At 40.1% G+C, this 20,627-nt stretch overlaps 1 protein-coding gene across 1 annotated transcript in view; it reads left to right on the top strand.

Moving 5' to 3' along the window:
- NELL1 (neural EGFL like 1) overlaps positions 1-20,627 on the top strand; it is a 308,797-nt gene that overhangs the window by 270,559 nt on the left and 17,611 nt on the right. Inside the window, exon 16 of the mRNA XM_074148724.1 lies at positions 19,959-20,099. Coding sequence (XP_074004825.1) covers positions 19,959-20,099 — 141 coding nt within the window. The remainder of the gene's footprint in view (positions 1-19,958; positions 20,100-20,627) is intronic.

Here is a 20,627-nt window from a genome sequence, read left to right as displayed (position 1 = left end):
TCATAGAGAAAAAGACAAAATTATAACATTATGCTGTTCAAGAGGCAGAATTTTATGATCTATAGAGCTGAAGGGGACTTTTAAAATCAAAAAAAATGTTATGCTAAAAAGAGTAGTGTAGACAAATAAGAAGGTGGTGAATAATAAGAAGGATAATTAATGTGAATCTGAGCAATCCAACTGGTTAATTGCACATGAAAGTCTTTTCAGTTTTCTTGGAAAAGACAAAAACTGTTTCAAGTTAAAAGGAGCAACTGGCAGCTCTGATCTGTGTTTCTCAGCAGTTTCAGAGCTGGATCCTCTGTAGAGCTAAAACAATAACGTGCTCTACTCTCCCTCGCTTATAGTTGTTGTACTGGAACGATGAAGCAGTAGTAAAAAATCGGGAGAATTATTATAACATTGGATTTATTTTTAATTAAATTTTCAAGACTGTTAATGTGCTGCCTGAAATCGACTTTCTAATATTTTGTATACAAGAAAAGTGAGATTGCAAAGATATTTGACTGAACATCTTTGGTTATTGTTCTCCCCAAAGATGCAAGACTGACTCGTGTTCAGGTGAATGTTTCAATTTCCCTTTCTACATCCCGCTGTAGTAGAATTTGTATGCCGTCCCCGAGTGCTGATGGCTAATTGCCTCCCAGAGCTGGGACGGGCTGGGAAGAAGTACGGTGCTCTGGGAGGGATGTGCACTCTTCCCTTCCAGGTGCAGGAGCTGCTCTCTGTTCTGGGGAGTCAGGGCTTTGCCAAGGGGGCAGGTCTCTGCTGTCCACTGAAGTGATTGGGCATCCACGCTTTTTTAGTAAGCTTTTGTAAGTGCATATTTTGGAACAAGGTCAGATATGATTTGATGTTAACCTGTGGAGACACTATTTACCAAGGGTAGAAGATAGTACTGTGGAGTGGTTTTGATGGACATATCTGGGGACAGGCTCCAGGCCAATTCTTTATACACTTTTCCTTGTCTTCATTGATATTTAACTCGGGATGTGCATGTCCCTTGACTCTAATTTAATCAGAGGGTACCTGAGTGATAATCTGTAGCCCTGTCATTGTTCCCTTGCACAGCATTCTCTGATGGACACACCAAATACCCTTCCACAGGAAACGTCTACATTTCCAAAGGCTGCTTTAGTGTTCATTTCCATCTTGCTTAATAACATGTCAGCAACAGTAATGTAATGATGTGGGTTACTTCCAGTGACATATCATAATGTAAAATTACAGTTTGGGTAATCTATTTCTAAAATATTATGGGTAGCTACTAGGTAATGACTAAAGTGCTTTACACACACACACACACACACGTATGTACATCAAAGCATTTCTTACTAATGTTGCACTGAAACAGTTTGACACTTCAGTTTCAGTACAACACAGCCAGGAGATGCTTTGATCTATGTGTCAAGCCACTCCTTTGCAGCAAACAGGACACGCTTTGATGTAGTAAAAAAAGGTGGAAATCTCATTCACAACTAAGTTTTCCATCTTAGGTTTTTTTTTTTATTTATTTTTCATGACATGAAATATTTGGAAGGGAGCACTTCGTCTGTGGTATCGTGTCTCCTTCCTGAAAGTGCAGTCCATGAAGCTCAAGCGTGTCCCTCTATACCCACCTCAGGGTGGGAGCTGCATTAGGGGACACACAGTACCTTTGCAGTTGTTACGCTAAGGTGAAAGCACAGCAGGTTTGAGATGGGAAGCTAAACTTTTTTTCCACAACAGTATGGTCTCTACGGTATTGACACAACCAAGGCTGGGGTCTTGAAAAATTCCTGTTTGGAAAATTACACTTCACAAAGGAAATCTAATGTCTGTGGTCAAGGACGCTTTCTCTTTGTCCTTGCCTGCATAACTATATGCCATGAAATAGCTGCTGTAGATAGCCCCAGGGCTGGCAGTGATTGGTAAAGGGATTTCTTCTTATACTGTTGTCCTGGTTCCGGGGGGGGGATAGGGTTAATTTTCCCCAGGATCTGTCAGGGACACAGGTATTCTATCCTATGTGAGCCATGCCTGGTCAGGCTGGGGCATCCCGGGTCCAGTCAGTGACGGGTGGTACTGTGTCCACATGGTTCTTTGTTGCTGTCTGAGGCCAAGCCACGACAACTGTCTACTATTTTTAATGGGTTTTAATGGAGGAATTTTTTTTTTTTCAATTTTTGAATTAATAGTTACAGTTAACCTGAAAAATAAATACATAAATGTGCAGTTCTTCCCAGGAAGCCCAGTTCTTACCTCATGTCCTTAGTATAAATTTAACACCTATAAAAGAGACACTTTTGACTTTAAAGCAATATAAATGACGAGAAAGGTTATAAAATATGAAAGCTATTAAAGCAGTTCAGAAAACTCTAGTCCCCCCTTAAAAATGGAGAAGTGTTCTATGCATGCTTATGCCAATGTTACCGTAAAATCCGGCTACGAAGAAACCCTCTAAGTCTCTCTGACGTTTTAGAAAGCAGTCATTCTTTATTACAGCACTGGATGCACGGGGGATTGCTCCTCCTAGCATGCATACTGTACATTGATCAACATACATATTTTAGTAAGCTATCACATATGTATGCATTTAGTTTTCCTGGAATAATCATACATATTCATTTAATTTCTCAGAACTCATTTTCATAATCCCCTCCTACAAAACACATGCGCAGCTGAGTCGTGGTGGTCCCTCTGGTGGTCTTCAGTGGTCGTAGACCCCAAAACTTGCAGTGACGGGTTGATGAGCTCGTTTACTTCATCCATATATAACTATCCCCTGACTCAATTCTAAATTCGTTCTGGTCTCCAAACTTCTTGCTTCATTTTCCTGTCATCTATACTGCTTCATGACTGATTTATATTATTATTTTCTTCTTTAGGGTGCATTACCATGAGTTCCATGATTAGTTACTTATTAAATCCTAATGTCCAAGATGGTAAGCTGTTAAACAAGTACAAACTCTAAGATAGAATTTCTCATGCATTAGCTGGCATCACCAAAAACTCCCTGTTGCGGAGGTCTTTTACAAATAAGAGTTCAAATGAGGGATGAACGATCACTGGCATGTGCTAGAAAGCACAGAGCTTGTTCATGCATTTGCCAGCAGAGCATGTGTGGATTAGAAAGGGCAGGAATACTTTTCTGGAACAGTCAGAGCAACCCAAAAACACCCAACCTAGGAAAAAGCCTCAAAGCATATCCAAGAACAAGGACGCTATTGTGATGCTCAGTGTATCAAATTGACAGCTTTTAAAACTTTTCTTTGTACTGTCACCTGAGCTTTTTATTCTATACCAGAAAAAATAAAAGAGAAAAGAAAAAGAAAACAGGAAGGTATAAAAATGGATAAAAGAACAATAAAAAGCAGACAAGGGTTTATTGTAAAATATATCTTCCTTAAAGCATTGTTAGAAGCAGTGTTTTCGTATCTTTCAAAATGTTTCCTCCATCCAGTGTCTCCCACTGGACCATTAAAGAGGCCAAAACAGCACCAGTAGCTTACTTGCCTACATGCCAGCTAAGCACCACTGCCCTGAAGATGATCTCTTCTAATTCATCTTCCTGTTGCTGAGCAAATGACCTCACATCGGTCCTGTGGAGCCCTTCCTCGTAGCTGATGTCGTCTGTTACAGTTATTATTGCTGCTAGTGCAAAAGCGCATCAGCTGATGATTTAAAAAAATCAGGAATCAGGATCAGATTTTCTTCTGCTGTAGATAGAGGATAGCAGGATAAAGACATTTTGCTCTTCTTTTTTTTCTTTTTCAAAGTCAAAAAGGGCCATGCATACCATTTGGTATCTGTCTGCTGGCCAATAGCACTGTAATAAAACAGCTAACTCCAGTTTAATGTTCGCCTTTCCATAGGAACAAAATGTCATTAAAAGGTAGGTAGCAGTGGACTGTGTATGCAAGTGCTTCATTGTAAGGTGAAAATCAAAGTAACTGAAAAAGAAGGAAGAATTGTGAATTTGGTTAATTAGGCTCATGTGAGCTCCTCCTGAAATTCTTGTGAAACACAGAAAGGTGCTAGTGCTACCCCAGACACCGGTGTGACCCTGCCCTTCCGCTGAATGTGTCCCCTGCAGGTGCTGCCTCCCTCACCTCCCGATTGCTCTGCCCAATAAAGATTTCAATTTGGCATAGGTGAGGCCAAAGACTGGCAGTCTTTGTGAACCGGCAGCTTGTGACTTTATGCTCAGCCCTTTTATTTCTAATTCTGTAAGATAAGAGCTGAGATACAGTAATGAAATACACACGATCTTTTCTGAAGTAAAGGATTTTCCAGAAATACACTTAAAGATGTTTGCTCAGTAGTGCTGGTTCCTTCCTAGCTACACTTTGGAGAGGCAGAGCTGGCTAAAGTGGAAGAGGACTGTGAATATTCTCTTATTATTCCTATTCCTTCTTGTCTGCTTGTAGCTTCCCCCTTTCATCGCTCTTGGTACCCTGTGTTTATCAATCCAGCAGGATGATTCTGCAGGAGCTTCTTGGTAAAATATGGGTGGACGTTATTGATTTAAACCAAATGAAGACATCTTAATGTCATTAAATTTTTATCAGCAGTTGAAATGACCACCTTGGATTGGATTATAATTTAGATATAAGTTTGGATACATTTCTGAAACAGCTGTATGCAGGCTGTGATGGGGTTGGAACTGAAATTATTTCAGTGACTGAAAATCCATGAGGCCAGAGACTCAATTTTCAGTTACTGACAGATGAGAGAGTTTTATCACGAAAATGTCCCTAGGAGCATAATAAATGATCTCTTCTTAAGAAAAAAAAAAGTAGGTATCTTGACTTGAGGTTAAAGAAAATATGATTTGCATCTAAGAAGACTGGTGAATTTTGGGGTGGTATGTTACGTAACTGAAGGCATCTTTTTTTACTCTATTTAGTAAATCAGAAGGTAGTCTGTAGGATTTCTAAGTTGGCATGGGTTAAGAATCAAATGAAACACACATCTCTTGATTTGCCTTTTCTCTGTTCTATTTCACAATCAGTACACCAGTGAAAACCTTGTTTTGGAAAGGCAGACATTTTATATTCTGTTTTGGTGGTCCCAGATTCCTTGACAACTGCAAGCTTTGCTAGTATTTAGTTTTCATCTATTTTTAGAGTGACTGTTGGCCTAAGTCATTGTCAGTAAGTAAGCATTTTTTTTACCGATTCTCAAATGATTTAAATCTCATGGGCCACGACAGAGTAGGTGCTTTCATGTGGCCCTAAGAATAATTTCCACTTTCTATTACCATTTGTTGGCTTAGGTCATATTTCCTACTGTGGGAAAGCTTCCCCTACAAACTTTTCTTGCTCATGTCCTCTGATGTTCGTGGCTACGCCATCACTGCTATTGTCCTTGTTCATGACATGAGTCGCAGTCATCATCCTGCCTGGAGCAGCTCACCTCACCCAGTCTTTGATCTGGGTCTAGTATGTATGATGAAGATTGGAGTCTTCGTATAAAGATTGTATGTCCTTGTGTGAGAAGGAACATATCCAGTGCAACTAGGGGAAAAAAAATCTAAAGGGACAGCATAAGTGCTTTTCTTACAGTTTGTTTGGTGGCGATGGAGGTGTTTGGGTTGGGTGTCCCCCGCACTTAAAAGTATTTTTCCTCCTAAATGCATAAATACATAGGATAGCTTTTTTCAGAGATGCTCACTCTTTTGGATTCTTGATGTTCTGGTATCCTCTGTGCCATCATAGATCAAACTCATTTCACTGACATTGAAGCTCTGAAACAGAGACTCTGCATACACATATATGCATATATAAAAACTCTTTGCAAAACGGTAACATTCCGTATGTTCATTCATTAATCTACATACTATCTGAAGTGTATACTGAAGAGTTACTGAAGGTTTCTGTAGTATCAAAAAATTTTGCTTACAAATAAACACATGCAGAGACATTTTTCAAGATTGAACCCAGGAGCAACATTAGCACCAGTGTGAAGCCTCAGGTAGCTGTTGCTTCTAATCCTCAGTTTACTCAGCTAGTTAGTATAGGTTAGTGCGTTTTAAGAGAGTAAATTAAATTGTGGTATTCAAATAATAAAATCATCTGTTATGAGAAACTCCTGACTTTGAGAATGCTGTTGAAAAGCAATTACATTCAACTTAGTATAATAAAACTTAGTTTATTCAATTAAATGGGGGGCACAAACCCAATTTGGATAAGTGTCTGTTTTTTAATGAGTTGGAAGTCTTATTCATGCTATAAGTATTGGTGACCGTATCATCATCCTGAATAATCAAACCCCTTTTAAATAAATAAACAAAGTTTTGTTGTATTTTTACTTCTTTACAAAGTATTGTAATATTACGTAATATTTAGGAAATGTTTTGAGATCACAGGATGAAAGATGGTATAGAAGTGCAATGTATTTATTATTATTATTATTAACATTTGATGAGTCCCCTGGCTTTTCTTTCAGGATTTTCTACTTATTTCAGTTGCACATTTTTAATTGCTTAGTGAAATGATGTAGTCATATCTCAGAGTTGATTTAATTGGAATTATTGATGTCTGAAGCAGCACCCAGGCTGGGAAAACTGGGGTCTGATCAAAGTCTGCAACTAATGGTTTAGTGAAGTTAAAAATTCAGTCTGTAATTAAAAAATGAAAGAGCGTGTGCTTTCAAAGTGCACGTTTTATGCTAAGGAAACAGTCACTTCTTATTTATTCGGAAATACTCACTGCAGTGTTTAAAAAGAAGGGTAACAGTAATAAGTGAAGTTTTTAATCCTGAATATTTGCTGAGTTTTTCATGTGGAAGATTTTATCGGATGCAACACTGTACTTTTATACCTACTGGTATACTTTGTTGTCTTTAGTTATATTTATAACTGCATGTAAAATGGGAAGTTCATTTTAAGACCGGTTTCAAGATTTTTTGAATTTTTTTTTTGTAATGGAAACCTAGAATTTTGAATTTTCTGTGGGGGAGTTTTGTTATCCTGATTGAAAGTACATATAAAAGTTTACAATTTTAAAATGTGTTATAACATACAGAACAAATAAGTTTTTAACACTGAAGTGAATTCTGATTTGAGTTGAAAAAAACAGAAGATACTAAGCAGTCAGCATTACCTTTTCAAAGTCTGTATCTTGGCTCATTGACTACTGAGGATGAACAGGACAGTCGTTGATCATCTCTGGCCAGGTGGGATGAATCCTTGCCTTCATTCTGAATGTGTCAGATGTTTGGACTGTTGTGTTTGTTTAGCAAATTTTACTAGATTTTTTGCAACATTTTGCCCCTGATTATCTAGTACAATGAAATACGGTGCTGTCCAGGTTAACTGGGGAAACACACTTTTTTGTATTTCTCTGACTCACTGGACTGTGCATGGGAAATTACAACAGCAAACTGCTTTTTATGACTGTGCACGTGGCGTGATGGAGTTTGGAACCTGAGGAAAATTTAACTGCACTGGGGGTGGCAGGGAACATCTGGAAGGTGGTGGGACTGGTGAAAGTTCAAGCAGACCAAAACTGAGAATGGTTTTTACTTTCATTAGGAACAAAAGGAGGTAGGCTAAGGTGATGCAAGAGTCTTGATTTCTCGTCTTAAACAAGTCGTCTTTTTTTTTTTTTTTTTTTTGTAGGGTCTTTTTGGGTACCCTTCTTATTATCAAAAATAAATATATGTATTCCAAGGTGGATGGGGATATTCCTCTGAATGAGAGCAGTTTCAATCTAGTGCACTGTGTGGAAGAACCACCACAAATTTCATCCTTTTTATTGCAACTGTGTTCATACAGTCTCCAAAAGTATGCATTTTTATCATTTGCATGGTATTGATCAGCACTTCCTGAGCCTTTTTCGTCCGTATTTAAGGATGCAGAGAGCTTTACATTATTCCGCTTACGATCTCAAGAGCTCTTTTTTACACTGCTTGTTTGGGATTTGCTTCCTTGGGAGAGTTTATTACTGTATGAATGAAAATGCTTTTCTGAAGCTGTTAATCATTTCAAGGTTTAAAAAAAAAACTAATTGAGAATGTTTCCCATTATTATTAAACTCTCAGGGGTGCTATAGGGCGTGCATACTATTATAATCTAAACCTGCAATTTGGCTTTGCTTCTTGTGCCCTTTGGCACAGTGGTATACATGAGGATTTTAAGGAGAACGGCTGACACTCCCCCACCCCAGCTACAGTGAAGAAAACGTGCTTTTAATCATTTTCTCATCAGCTGCTGCCTCCTGTTAGCAACGAAATTGTTTTGACAAGTGTTATTTTGTGTGAACCATATTCGATTATGGAAGGGCTCAAGCTAATCAAAAGAAGTTCCTAACATTGTGGACTATTGGACTGCAGTACAATCTTCCCAATGAAGTGGAGAAGGACTCATCATGTGAGTCATTTTAAAATCGGTTGAGGCAAATGACCAAAGAATGTATGGTAGGGAGCATTTATTCTCTGTCACAGGATGTGCCTACATAAGATAATAGGCTATTTCTTTGACTTTCTGATGTTGAACTTTAGCATTTCAAGTGCTAGACAGAGTGATATATTGGTTATGCATTGTACCTAAAGACTGTGCATGAAGTAGTCTGCTAGCATTGGATAATAACGCTAAGGCTCATCAATGAAGCTTTTATACACAGAGCTAGTGTCATTTGAATGATTCTTTTTGTGCAGTGCACTGGATTGCAGACAATTTGGACTTGGGGTAGAGAATGCTGTTTATCAGTGCCCTGTTTTATAAGAGGTTACATTAATCTTTTGTAGCTCTGATGAACCAATTTGCAGCCGGCATCCAGTTCGCTTTAGCAGTCTTCTCTGGAGTGAGCATTCTGTCTGAGACAGAATCACAGAATGACAGAATGGTTGAGGTTGGAAGGGACCTCTAGACATCATCTTGTCCAACCCTGCTTCTTGGGCCAGGCCATCTAGCACTAGTTGCCCAGGACCATGTCCAGCAAGCTTTTGAATATTTCCAAGGATGGAGGCTCCACACCTTCTCTGGGTGGGCAACCTGTGCTGGTGCTCAGTCACTTTAACGGTAAAAAACTGTTTCCTGATGTTGGCAGGAAACCTCCTGTGTTACAGTTTGTGCCCATTGTCTCTGGTCCTGTCACTGGGAACCACTGAAAAGAGCCTGGCTCAGTCCTCTTTGTACTCTCCCTTTAGGTATTTGTATGCATCGGTAAGATCCCCCTGGAGCCTTCTCTTCTCTAGGCAAAACAGTCACAGCTCTTTCAGCCTTTCCTCATATGGGACATGCTCCAAACCCTTACTCATCCTTGTGGGCCTTCATTGAACTCTCTTTAGTATGACCATGTCTCTCTTGTACTGGGGAGGCCAGAACTGGACCCAGCACTCCAGGTGGGGCCTCACCAGTGCTGAGTAGAGGGGAAGGATCACTTCCCTCGACCTACTGGCAATACTTTGTCTAATGCAGCAGAAAATACCATTTGCTGCCTTTGCAGCAGGGTCACCTTGCTCGTTCATGTTCAACTCAGTGTCCCCCAGGACCCCCAGCTCTTTTTCTGCCAAGCTGCTTTCCATCTGGTTGGCCCCCGTCAACTATTTTGGTTTAACATATATCCCCATTAGGTAATTCTTCTCAAATTTTGTGATCTTTGCAAAGAACGTGCAACTCTTTAATTGCAGAATGCCAAAATAAATTGTATTTTTTTTTCTGGTTGATATATTATCTTTTTTATCAGGTATTTAATGTATTTTGTAAGGTAATTGTGCAGTCTGTAATGTTTTTAGTATGATCTTACCAGTCAGTGTAAGAAATTGCAGCAGTTATGCATCGAACTGGCTTAAAGCAGCTTTGTGCATAAAAATATTGTGCTATTAAGGATGGATTTGGACTTTTTTTTTTTTAATTCTACATAATCCTAGCTGTGTAAAAGTATACCTCTGTGTGCTGAGGGCTTCATTGATTACAGTCTATTGATGTGAAAGACCTCTCCTGTTGATCTTGTTCTCTCATTTTATTCTAGTATGCATATCTAATATTCTGAATAGCTGCTCATGTATAATACATACGGATACAATGCCAGTATCAGAATTTAATTGAATTAGTAATCGGGGATGAAGATACTGAACATTCTTCAAAAATAAAGCCCATGTCCATGAGTCAGGAGGGGAGTGAAGACTGGCCCTCCCTCTATCTGGTTATATGAGAACATCTTTATAGGGAATAGAGAAATGGTGACCTAAATGACAGGACAGTGGCCTGGAATTACAAAACTGAGGAGCTTCTCACACATTGGTTTGGGCAGCTGTGGGCAGTTCACTGTATCTTTCTGCCTTAGTTATCTCACCTGTAAATTGCACATGATACCTCTCTATTCTACTGCAGAAAATCACAGAATCACAGAATGATATGGGGTTGGAAGGGGACCTCTGGAGATCATCTAGTCCACCCCCCCTGCCAAAGCAGGTCCACCTCGAGCAGGTTGCACAGGAACGTGTCCAGGAGGGTTTTGAATGTCTCCAGAGAAGGAGACTCCACCACCTCCCTGGGGCAGCCTGTTCCAGTGCTCTGCCACCCTCAAAGTAAAGAAGTTCCTCCTCATGTTTAGGTGGAACTTCTTATGTTCAAGTTTGTGCCCGTTACCTCTTGTCCTGTCACTGGGCACCACTGAAAAAGACTGGCCCCATCCTCCTGACACCTACCCTTATTTATATGCATTATTTATTATTATCAAATGCTTATTTATAAGCATTGATCAGATCCACCCTCAGTCTTCTCTTCTCCAGACTAAAAAGATCCAACTCCCTCAGCCTTTCCTCATAAGAGAGATGTCCTAGTCCCCTAACCGTCTTCATAGCCTTTTGCTGTACCCTCTCCAGCAGTTCCCTGTCCTTCTTAATCTGGGGAGCCCAGAACTGGACACAATACTCCAGATTTGGCCTCACCAGGGCAGAGTAGAGGGGGAGGATAACCTCCCTCAGCCTGCTGGCTGCACTCTTCTTGATGCACCCCAGGATGTCATTGGCCTTCTTGGCCACAAGAGCACATTGCTGGCTCACGGTCATCCTGTTGACCACCAGGACTCTCAGGTCTTTTTCCTCAGAGCTGCTCTCCAGCAGGTCAGCCCCCAAACTGTACTGGTGCAGGGGGTTATTCCTCCCCAGGTGCAGCACCCTACACTTGACCTTGTTGAACTTCATTAAGTTTCTCTCTGCCCAACTCTCCCGCCTGTCCAGGTCTTGCTGTACAGCAGCACAGCCTTCTGGTGTATCAGCCACCCCTCCCAGTTTTGTATCATCAGCAAACTTGCTGAGGGTACATTTCATCCCTTCATCCAGGTTACTGATGAATATATTAGAGGACTGGACCCAGTACTGACCCCTGGGGAACACCACTTGCTATGGACATCCAACTTGATTCTGTGCCATTAATCACGATCCTCTGAGCTCTGTCTTTCAGCCAGTTTTCAGTCCACTTCACCGTCCATTCATCTAACCCACGCTTCCTAAGCTTACCTATGAGGATTCTGTGGGAAACTGTGTCGAAAGCCTTGCTGAAGTCAAGGTAGGCAACATCCACTACCCTCCCCTCATTTCTCCATCCAGAAGGCTATCAGGTTAGGCAGACATGATTTCCCCTTGGTGAATCTGTGTTGACTACTTCTGATAGCTTTCTTTTCCTCCGTATGCTTTGAAATGATACCCAGAATGAGCTGTTCCATCATGTTTCCAGGGATGGAGATGAGGCTGACTGGCCTGTAGCTTCCCAGGTCTTCCTTCTTGCCCTTTTTAAAGACTGGAGTGACATTGGCTTTCCTCCAGTCCTCGGGCACCTTGCCTTTCACCTGGAGAGAGGCCCAGCAATGACTTCTGCCAGCTCCCTCAGCACTCCCGGGCTCATCCCATCAAGACCCATGGACTTCCAGTTTACTTAACTGATCTCAAACTTGATCCTCCTCAACCAAGGGGGAGTCTTCCTTTGTCCTTTGTCCAGGCTTTCTCTGTTACCTCCAAAGTCTGCAGCTCCTGAGGGCTGGCCTGAGCAGTAAAGACTGAAGCAAGGAGGGCATTCAGCAACTCTGCCTTCTCTGCATCCTCTGTCACCAGGGCACCCATCTCTTTCAACAGCGGGCCCACATTTTCTCTAGTTTTCCTTTTGCCTCCGATACACTTGAAGAAACCCTTCCTGGTCACATTGACATCCCTTGCCAGGTTTAATTCCATGGAGGCCTCGGCTTTCCTCATTTCACCCCTGCATACTCTAATGGCATTCTTGTAATCTTCCCGAGTGGTCAGTCCCTTCTTCCACTCACTGTAAATTTCCTTCTTCCACTTGAGCTTTTTCAGAAGCTCCCTGCACAACCACGCAGGTCTCCTGCTTCCCTTGCCTGATTTTTTTGCTCTTAGGGATGCACCGATCCTAAGCTTGGAGAAAGTGGTATTTGAATATCGTCCAGCTCTCTTGAGTCCCCCTACCTCCCAGAGCCCTAACCCATGGAATTTCTTCATTTTCTCCCAAAATGTTATAAACAAATTAAATACCAATGCACTACTGGATCTGCAATTGAGTTTCTGTACAGAAACGGTACCACATTGAGTTACATGGGCAACCTTAGCATGGCGATCACACACTATTTCTACGTATTTCTACTTAAGTAGGTTGAAAAAGAATAAACTCAGGGACCTGACGAAGTGTTCTGGAACATTCAGGAAGAGTATGATGTCATGAGAGTATGAAAGGAGCTTTCCTGGAGAACTGGGGGATATTGCCAGCAGGTACAAGGTGTGAGCTAAACTTTTGTCCTGCAGTGGTGAGGCATCAGTCCAGCAATGGCTGGAGTTTGCAAGCAGGCTCTTCTGAACCTTGTGTTCCCAGCATCTCCCTCCAAGCTACATCAAGCACGATGGCAGTATCCTTACATGACGTGGGAACAGCTGAAATGCAATAAACATTGGGCTAACAGCCCTGCTCTTTTCAGGATGATGTAATTTGAAAGGCATGTTGACTATAGGCCTCAAATTTGACAGAAAGTCTAATTGTGAAGTCAGTCTGTTTCCGGCTTGTAGAGTAGTAATTAAAATCCTGTTTGCAACAGAAACTGAAATGCAATACTAAACGTGAAATAGTTCTTCACCCTGCCTAATATATTCCTGCCATGCTTTCCACTGAGCAGTCTGGCTGCAATTCTTATTTCCTACAGCACCCAGCAGTCTTTAAATAAGAGAATAAAACCCTCTTGTTTCAGCTCCAGTGTTGTGAAGTGACGTTTATTTGGACCATCCAGGACCTTTCGGTTGCACACTCCAAGTGTGCTGCATATTTAGCATTCGAATTGATGATTATGAGGATGTGAGAGAGACATGCACTAAACCAGTAAAGACATCATCTTGCAGAGCGTATTAAAAATGAATTTCAGTAAATGAGATGTTATATATTAAAATAATTAATCTTTAAAATTGCTGGTACAACTAGTCTGTGTTATTATCCTGATACCAGTTTAATTCCATTTATTATTGTTAAACTCATAGTTCTAAATTTGCACATGAGTTTCAGATGATTAAAAATCTTGATAACATTGATCCCGAATTACCCAATAAAACATATTACAGCTGTTCTTTAATTATAATGAATGGTGGGAACACCTTTCATCCCTGAAAGCCATTTAGTGTCATTAAACTGTTGCGTGGGTTTGTTTATTCATGAATTTGAGTTGTATTCACTATCTCCACAAATTTAAAGTTTTATGGTTTACTGCCATGTCCTCAAAATAGAAAAATGGACCAAAGCCTGTACCATTTATTCAGGCAAAATTGTTCCTGCCTGAGAAGTAAGTGCAAAGGCCGATATAAATAAAATGCAATTAAAATCAGTCCGTGAAAACAGACGTGGCTGATGAGGAGAGAGAAATATGTTATTTGGTGCTGATTGTTTGCCCAAAATCTCCTAATGAGTTAAAACGAAAGTAATTAAAAAAGAGGCTAAATGTCAAGGAAAAATTTCCTGAGCAACTATTCCAAAGCCTGCTACCGGCTTCAGTCAGAGAGAGAGGGAATCTATATCACCTGAGACACTTAAAGCTACGAGACAAGAAATTGACGATTAAAAATGTCAATAGATAGGGCCCAGACAGATGTCTTTCCTGTCCTTTCTGATTTTGGGTATCTCTGTAGCCTTGAGAATGAACTGGCCCCGTGAAGTTGAGCAACATCCATGAGTCATTATTCAAATGTAACTAAATTATACAGTTATCTGTGTTCTTCTAAGTTACCATTTGTTTAATAGCTAAATTGCTGTAGCGCCGCTGTGTTGTTGGGTTTCCGGGCACACTGGGTTGTAAACCTGTGACAAGGTCGGAGTGGTGTAGCCTCTTCTACTTTGCGCTGGGAAAAAGTAGCAGACTATAAGGGTGGCCATTGTCGATGTGTTTCTACTTTGTATTGCATATATTTAAAAATAAATGCAGGCCCTTCTTGGTAATTGTAGTGAGCTGTCAAAGCTCATGTAGAGATTTAATAGTATAAGAGTGAATAATAAAGAATAAAATTCAGTTTATGTAAACCAATAGAATTATTATTTGCTTGCATCAACAGAACTTTGCATAAAGGTAGGCAGGTGGGAGATTTTTTTTTTTTTTAGAGAGAGAGACAATTTTTCATCTCTGCTCATCCAAAGGGGTTGTCTTTGCTCTCAGGGTTTATTTGAAGTAGTCGAATGACTCCTTTGGAGCAGGGAAGCTGTTTGCATAGCGCTGTCAGTGACATCCCTTTCTTGCTATCTCTGTCTCATGGAAGTGAGAGCAGGAGATGAGAAGAGACTGTATGTTACGTAGAACTTACGCCTCGGTTGGCTAGGTGATTTTTTTCTGGTGTTTTTATGTTGTAGAAAAATATTGCAAGGTGGAAAACAAAGCTATAATGCTCTGGAACTAACGGAGTTAACTGTCAGGGTACTATTTTAATTCAGGAAGCTTGAGACTTGTGTGATCCTTTCTTGTTAATACATGCCTTTCCTGCTTATAGGTCCCCTGATCAACAGAGCGCTATAGCTAAGGATCTTGTATTTTTTGCATGAAAAAGAGCACAGTAAGAGCTTGATGAACAGACACTTTTATAATAAAACTCTTCTGTCTCATTGAAACTGTAGATTGCTAGCTATTACATAGCACTGAACAGTTTTCCTTCTAGTATTATCACACAGTGACTTAAATGTGATGAGGCACTAGAAAAGACTGAATTATTTTAATTTTACTTTTTCACTGGGTTCTGAAGCCATTGTGTTTTATTTTGAGGTAAATGATCCTATTTATCTTGTCTGCATAAATACCTTTATGAATAATGCAAGAAGCTGGGATGCTAAAAGTAAAAATTACAGACCTGTCCTTAAAGGACAGGATTAACATCCCGCAAGAGCTTATTCAAAACCAACTGGTGCCTTTATTCTACAATACAAAAATGTGCCATTTTTGAGCTTTTGCAAAACCATTATAGTGGAGTGTTGCCAGATCCATTAACAATTCTGTACTAATGACAGTTAAATAAATGAGTGGGGTAAAAGCAGGCAATGGAACAGTCTGCACAGGATCTCCTTTTATGTGGATATTGTAAGAAGGCTTGAATGAAAAACCTGTAAAAATAGTTCCTTGGGGATAAGAGCAGCAATGTCTTGCGTTGAATTACAGCTAGCAACAAAAAATATTATACTAAGAGCAAAGGTAGTGCAGATATTTAGCCAAGGACTACAGAGGCAGGTTAAGGGTATGGAAAGTTTTCAGTCCCCAAGGAAATATTAAATTAGCTGTTTCTTATAAGCACTGCTTTAGACTATCAAGCTATTAATATAGCGAGATATACAGAAAGCCCATGCAAATTTGTGAGTCAGCGAATGTGTTTTCACTGACTTCTGTGAGCGTGGCTTGGCCATGTGGGATGACAAGGTGAATACGTGCATGTAAAGACCCAGGCTCCTCCATCCATGGTGGGATGCTGCAGGAAGGCAGAGCCTGGAGCCCCGAGAGCCGTGTGCTGGCTCTGTTGCTGGGAGCACCCAGGGCGGGCAAGACCTAAAGCATGGGAACACAGCCAAAAAATGTCCAGCTGTTGTTTCCTCTGGCCTGTGGCATTACAGAATTTCCAAACAGGTTTTTCAATGCTCCTTTGAAGAATGATTGTAATTTTTCTACTGTTTTCACTCTCAGGTCAGAGGTATGCGCTTTCATTTCAGCTTAACATAACTTTATGAAGAAAATACATATAGTGTATTCTGGTAAGCATCTGCACACATAAAACACACACACACAAATTGTGCATATAAAGCTCCAATGCTATAGCAAAACCCAAAACCAGACTTTGATAGAAAGATATTAATCTTGAGGCAAGTATGCGAATATAGTGCTAGGATCTAAAGTTGGAAAAGCAAAGATGAAGAAAGGTGTATTGATTCTAATTCCCTGAACTGGCCATTATGTATAGCAACATCTTCCTATGCAGAAAAAGTCCTCAAAGGTGTTTTCAAAAGTCATAGTATGTCCAGATGGACTGATCTATTAGGTGAACTAAATAATGTCATGGTATATGATACACTGTTTTATAAAGCTGTTATTTGTAGTTCCCTCTTGGTATTATGAGCACCTTAAATAATTTTGAATTTCTAAAACAAATCCATACTGTTTTGCTATACCTGCAGAGAGATGTTTATACATCTGCTACAAATAATGCACAAGACCACAGGAGAAGCTTACAGACCTAATCATAACGTTTTCCTCCCCTTTTGCTCTTTATGTACATTATTTTAAGTGTGGGAATAAGAAACTGCAGTGTATTAGACAAATGGAGAAGCCACTAACGATTTTCCTTGTTTATACTGCTCTTCATGCATATTGGATTACGTAGTGCTGCTAATGATGTGTTGCCAAAGGAATACTCAATTGTTACAGAAGCAGGGCAATGATTCCTTCCCCACTCTCCTCCCCACACCATCAGTCCAGCCTGTCTCCAGCACGCTCATGCAGGAGAAGGCTGAGCTGGGGTGCCGAGTTTCACCTGAAGAGGAGAGGAGCAGGGCACCTCCCATGAGCTGGAAATGGCTCCAGGAGAGGAAAGATAGTGGGAGGGAGCAGAGCTTGAGTGATTATTTTGTTGTTGTTGTTGTAGTAGTTGCTTCTGCATCAATGGTTTCTTTTGTGGCAGATTTTCCCAAAGCAGCCTGCACAGCATCACCTTTTCCTCTGCCCTCTGCCCCTGGCATGGGTAGGGCAGAGCTGGTGTACCTCCGCTGGTTTAAGGAGATCAAGAAAGTAAAGGAAGAACCTATCCAAATGAAAGCAAGTCCCATTTTCCCAGCAATGCTGGTTTAAGAAATTGCTTTGTGTCTCCCTAAATGAAAGGAGGTTGTAGGGAGTTGGGAGTTGATCTCTTCTCCCAAGTAACAAGCGATAGGACTAGAGGAAATGGCCTCAAGTTGCACCAGGGGAGGTTTAGATTGGATATTAGGAAAAAATTCTACACCAAAAGGGTTATGAAACATTGGAACAGGCTGCCCAGGGAAGTGGTGGAATCTCCATCCCTGGAGGTATTTAAAAAGAGGTAGACGTTGTGCTGAGAGACATGGTTTAGTGATGGGTTTTGTCAGTGTTAGGTTGATGGTGGGACTCGATGATCTGAAAGATCCCTTCTAACCTAGACAATTCTATGATTCTAAATATCAGTGGGCAAAATCTATAGACAGGTATGGTACTGCCACGATAAAGTAATCTAGTCTTGAAATAGTTCTATGTATTATTTTGCTTTTCTGACATGATCAAAGACACTCGTAGAGAGACTCATACACTAACGCTCCTCTTCTTCCATTAAGTAAACTGCTGCTTCATTTTGGTGTCCTGGCAGAAAGGCTCTCTGAAGAGTAATCTACCAGTCAATTAGTATCCTATACCATGAGCCTAAATCAAATACACTTTCAGAAGGGCTCAAGTTTACAAATGAGCTTTAGGAAAACTCTATTGATTTTGTAAATTAAAAATGTAAAATTGAATGGATAGAGGTCCCGTACAGGACTGACCCGAGGAAGCAATCTTTAAACAGGAGCGTTCTGTGATTCAACACTGGGAAAGAGAAGAAAGCAAGATGAAGGATTCATTTGCAATTGACCTGCAATAGCAAAGTCATTCACTTTCCAAATAGGATTAAACTTGTTCCATCAGCCATGACATGTGAAAAGATCATGGTTATAAGTTCCATTTGCTGTAATGAATTGAAAGTGTCTGAGTTTGCAAGCAGCACTCATCGTTGATGGACAGCTAGATTTGTGCAGTGTTTTAACACTAAAATTAGCTTCTACAAAATAAAAAGTACAGAAAAGGTGGCAGCAGTGACAGATTTTAAAGCATTAAAAAATTGACTTTATTGTTAGATGGCAGCTGAATAAAACTAGGAATATAGTGGTTATAACCCTGTTATGTAAATATCTTGCTTCATTCTTGAGTGAGGGTGAACAGAGAACTGGAAAAAGGGATTTGTTTAGGTTTCTGAGCCTAAGACAGCCTTTATTCAACAAGAATAAATATTGTTACTTAAATAAGGAAAAAAAAATCAAACTTTTCTATGGTATTGCTTGTAAGGTGTAAGAAAATGGAATTATATTGAAAGATACTTCATTCACATCAATTTCAGTGTGCATCAGCAAGACTCCACTGCAGTCCGTGAAACCATACTGGTGTATGTATTTTGTAAAGTGAGATGAAAGCTACACTCTGTGGTTACTTAATAACCTTAACTCAGTCTTGCATCAGGATCATGAGATATTTGTACCTTGATGCTGGCAGAACTAAATGCAGTTTCAGAACCTATTTTCCCCAAAATTGTATGTTACGTATATACAATTTGACGCATATTTTAAATGTGCCGATTGCCAAGAAAAAAATCTCAATGGATGAAAATGGCTCATATTTGTGGATAATTTGAGATTCATTTTAATTGATGAGGTACCCAGCTGAAAACTGTCCAAGACTTAAAAAAAAAAAAAAGAGGAAAAAAAAAAGCTTGAGCTAAACAGAGGAATGAAAATATAATAGCTTCTTAAATTACCGCAAGGTTAACATATAATTAATTTGCTAATTTTAATTACAACCCTACAAAATGTGCTGAAAAATGCTCAAAGGGGAGAAGCAGCCAGGTGCCAGCCTTGATTAGCCAAGGTTACTACCAATTATGAGGTCTCTATTAACCATGTTACAGAAATTTTAAAAACTCCTTCATAAAATCAGCACATTTATTGAAACTCAGCGGGGTTTTCGTCTTGCTGTACCTTTGCATTGCTACAGACTTGCTGTCATTTGCCTCGCTCGTTGCCAGCTAAATGTTTTATTGCAGCTGTAACAGGGACTGCTTTTTCTGTTTGTCACACGCTGTTATACATATACTAGGTGTTCATTTTGCTCATATGAAAAAAAATGAGATTAACTATTGTTTGCAAAGTACTCTGAGCACTTTCAGTGCCAGATAGCTGCAAATATCGCAGCTGAACACTAGAAACACAAATCCTGAAGAAAATGTTTCCTTTCCAAGGTGTCCTGGGACACGCAGTTTGTAAAGCAGGAATATTGCTGAAACTGCCTTTTCAGTGGAGAACCTGCTCTGCAATGGTCTGTATGCACAGACAAATGTAACTTCTGAGCTAAAAACAAAGAAAGAACAAAAAAAAAATCTGCATGTTTGCTTTGCATTTTAAACAAATCGTGATGTAAACAAATGTATGTATCAAATTCCATGATGTATTACTGTTCTTTTTTATTGTTGCTATGTGAGTCATGTTTTAAGTGTCTGTTGTTTGGAACTGTAATAAACCTTGATCTGTCTATTAAAGGAAGATTGAAAAAAAAAAAACAACCAACCAAAAAAAACCAAAAATGTTACACCCCAAAAACCCCAAAACCACCACCAATAACAACAACAACAACAAAAAAAAAAACCCTAAAGTGTTGGTGTCAAAGGAAATTAATTTCCTGGCTGGCTTGTGTTTTTCTCTGAGGCAGATATTGATGAGTGTGCAGAGGGGATCATTGAGTGTCACAACCATTCACGCTGTGTTAACCTCCCAGGGTGGTACCACTGTGAGTGCAGAAGCGGTTTCCATGACAATGGAAGCTATTCTCTTTCCGGGGAGTCCTGTGTTGGTAAGCAATGATCAGCATAGCGCTTTTTTTTTTTTTTTTTCCTCTTTCTGCATGGTATTGCAAAGTTGAGACACTGTCCTGAGCATTTACTGTGTTTAGAGCTAAAATGAGAATGCAAGCGAGCGTGGCTGTGTTTGTCAGCATCCCCAGCCACGCAGTGTGGGTGCTAGTTCAAGACGTGTCACATTTTTGAATGGTTATTACAGGAGGGATGCAGTCGGAGATCCAAAGTGTGACTTACTGCGCTTTGCCATTTATCATAAGTTGCTGTAAAACCTGAAGTGAAAGTAGCCTTTCTGGGGAGCGTAATAGGCCACAAAAGGGGAAGAGTTGGTTTTCCATTTCAGCAGAGTGACATGAGAACACATTTGGGGCATTTCTGTGTTGCGTTTGATTTGTTTGTTTTCCATTGTTTGGCATCTTCATCATTTTATTTTTAGAATTATGCAAATAACATTAAGCTCTTTGTGCACCGCGTTTGCTGAATAAGGCCTTAAGAGCATGAACAGAGAGGAATTTTTAAAGGGT

This window comes from Numenius arquata, chromosome 6 (assembly GCF_964106895.1).
Source record: "Numenius arquata chromosome 6, bNumArq3.hap1.1, whole genome shotgun sequence".
Classification (NCBI taxonomy): Eukaryota; Metazoa; Chordata; class Aves; order Charadriiformes; family Scolopacidae; genus Numenius; species Numenius arquata.
This window is presented reverse-complemented; position numbering and strand designations above follow the sequence as displayed.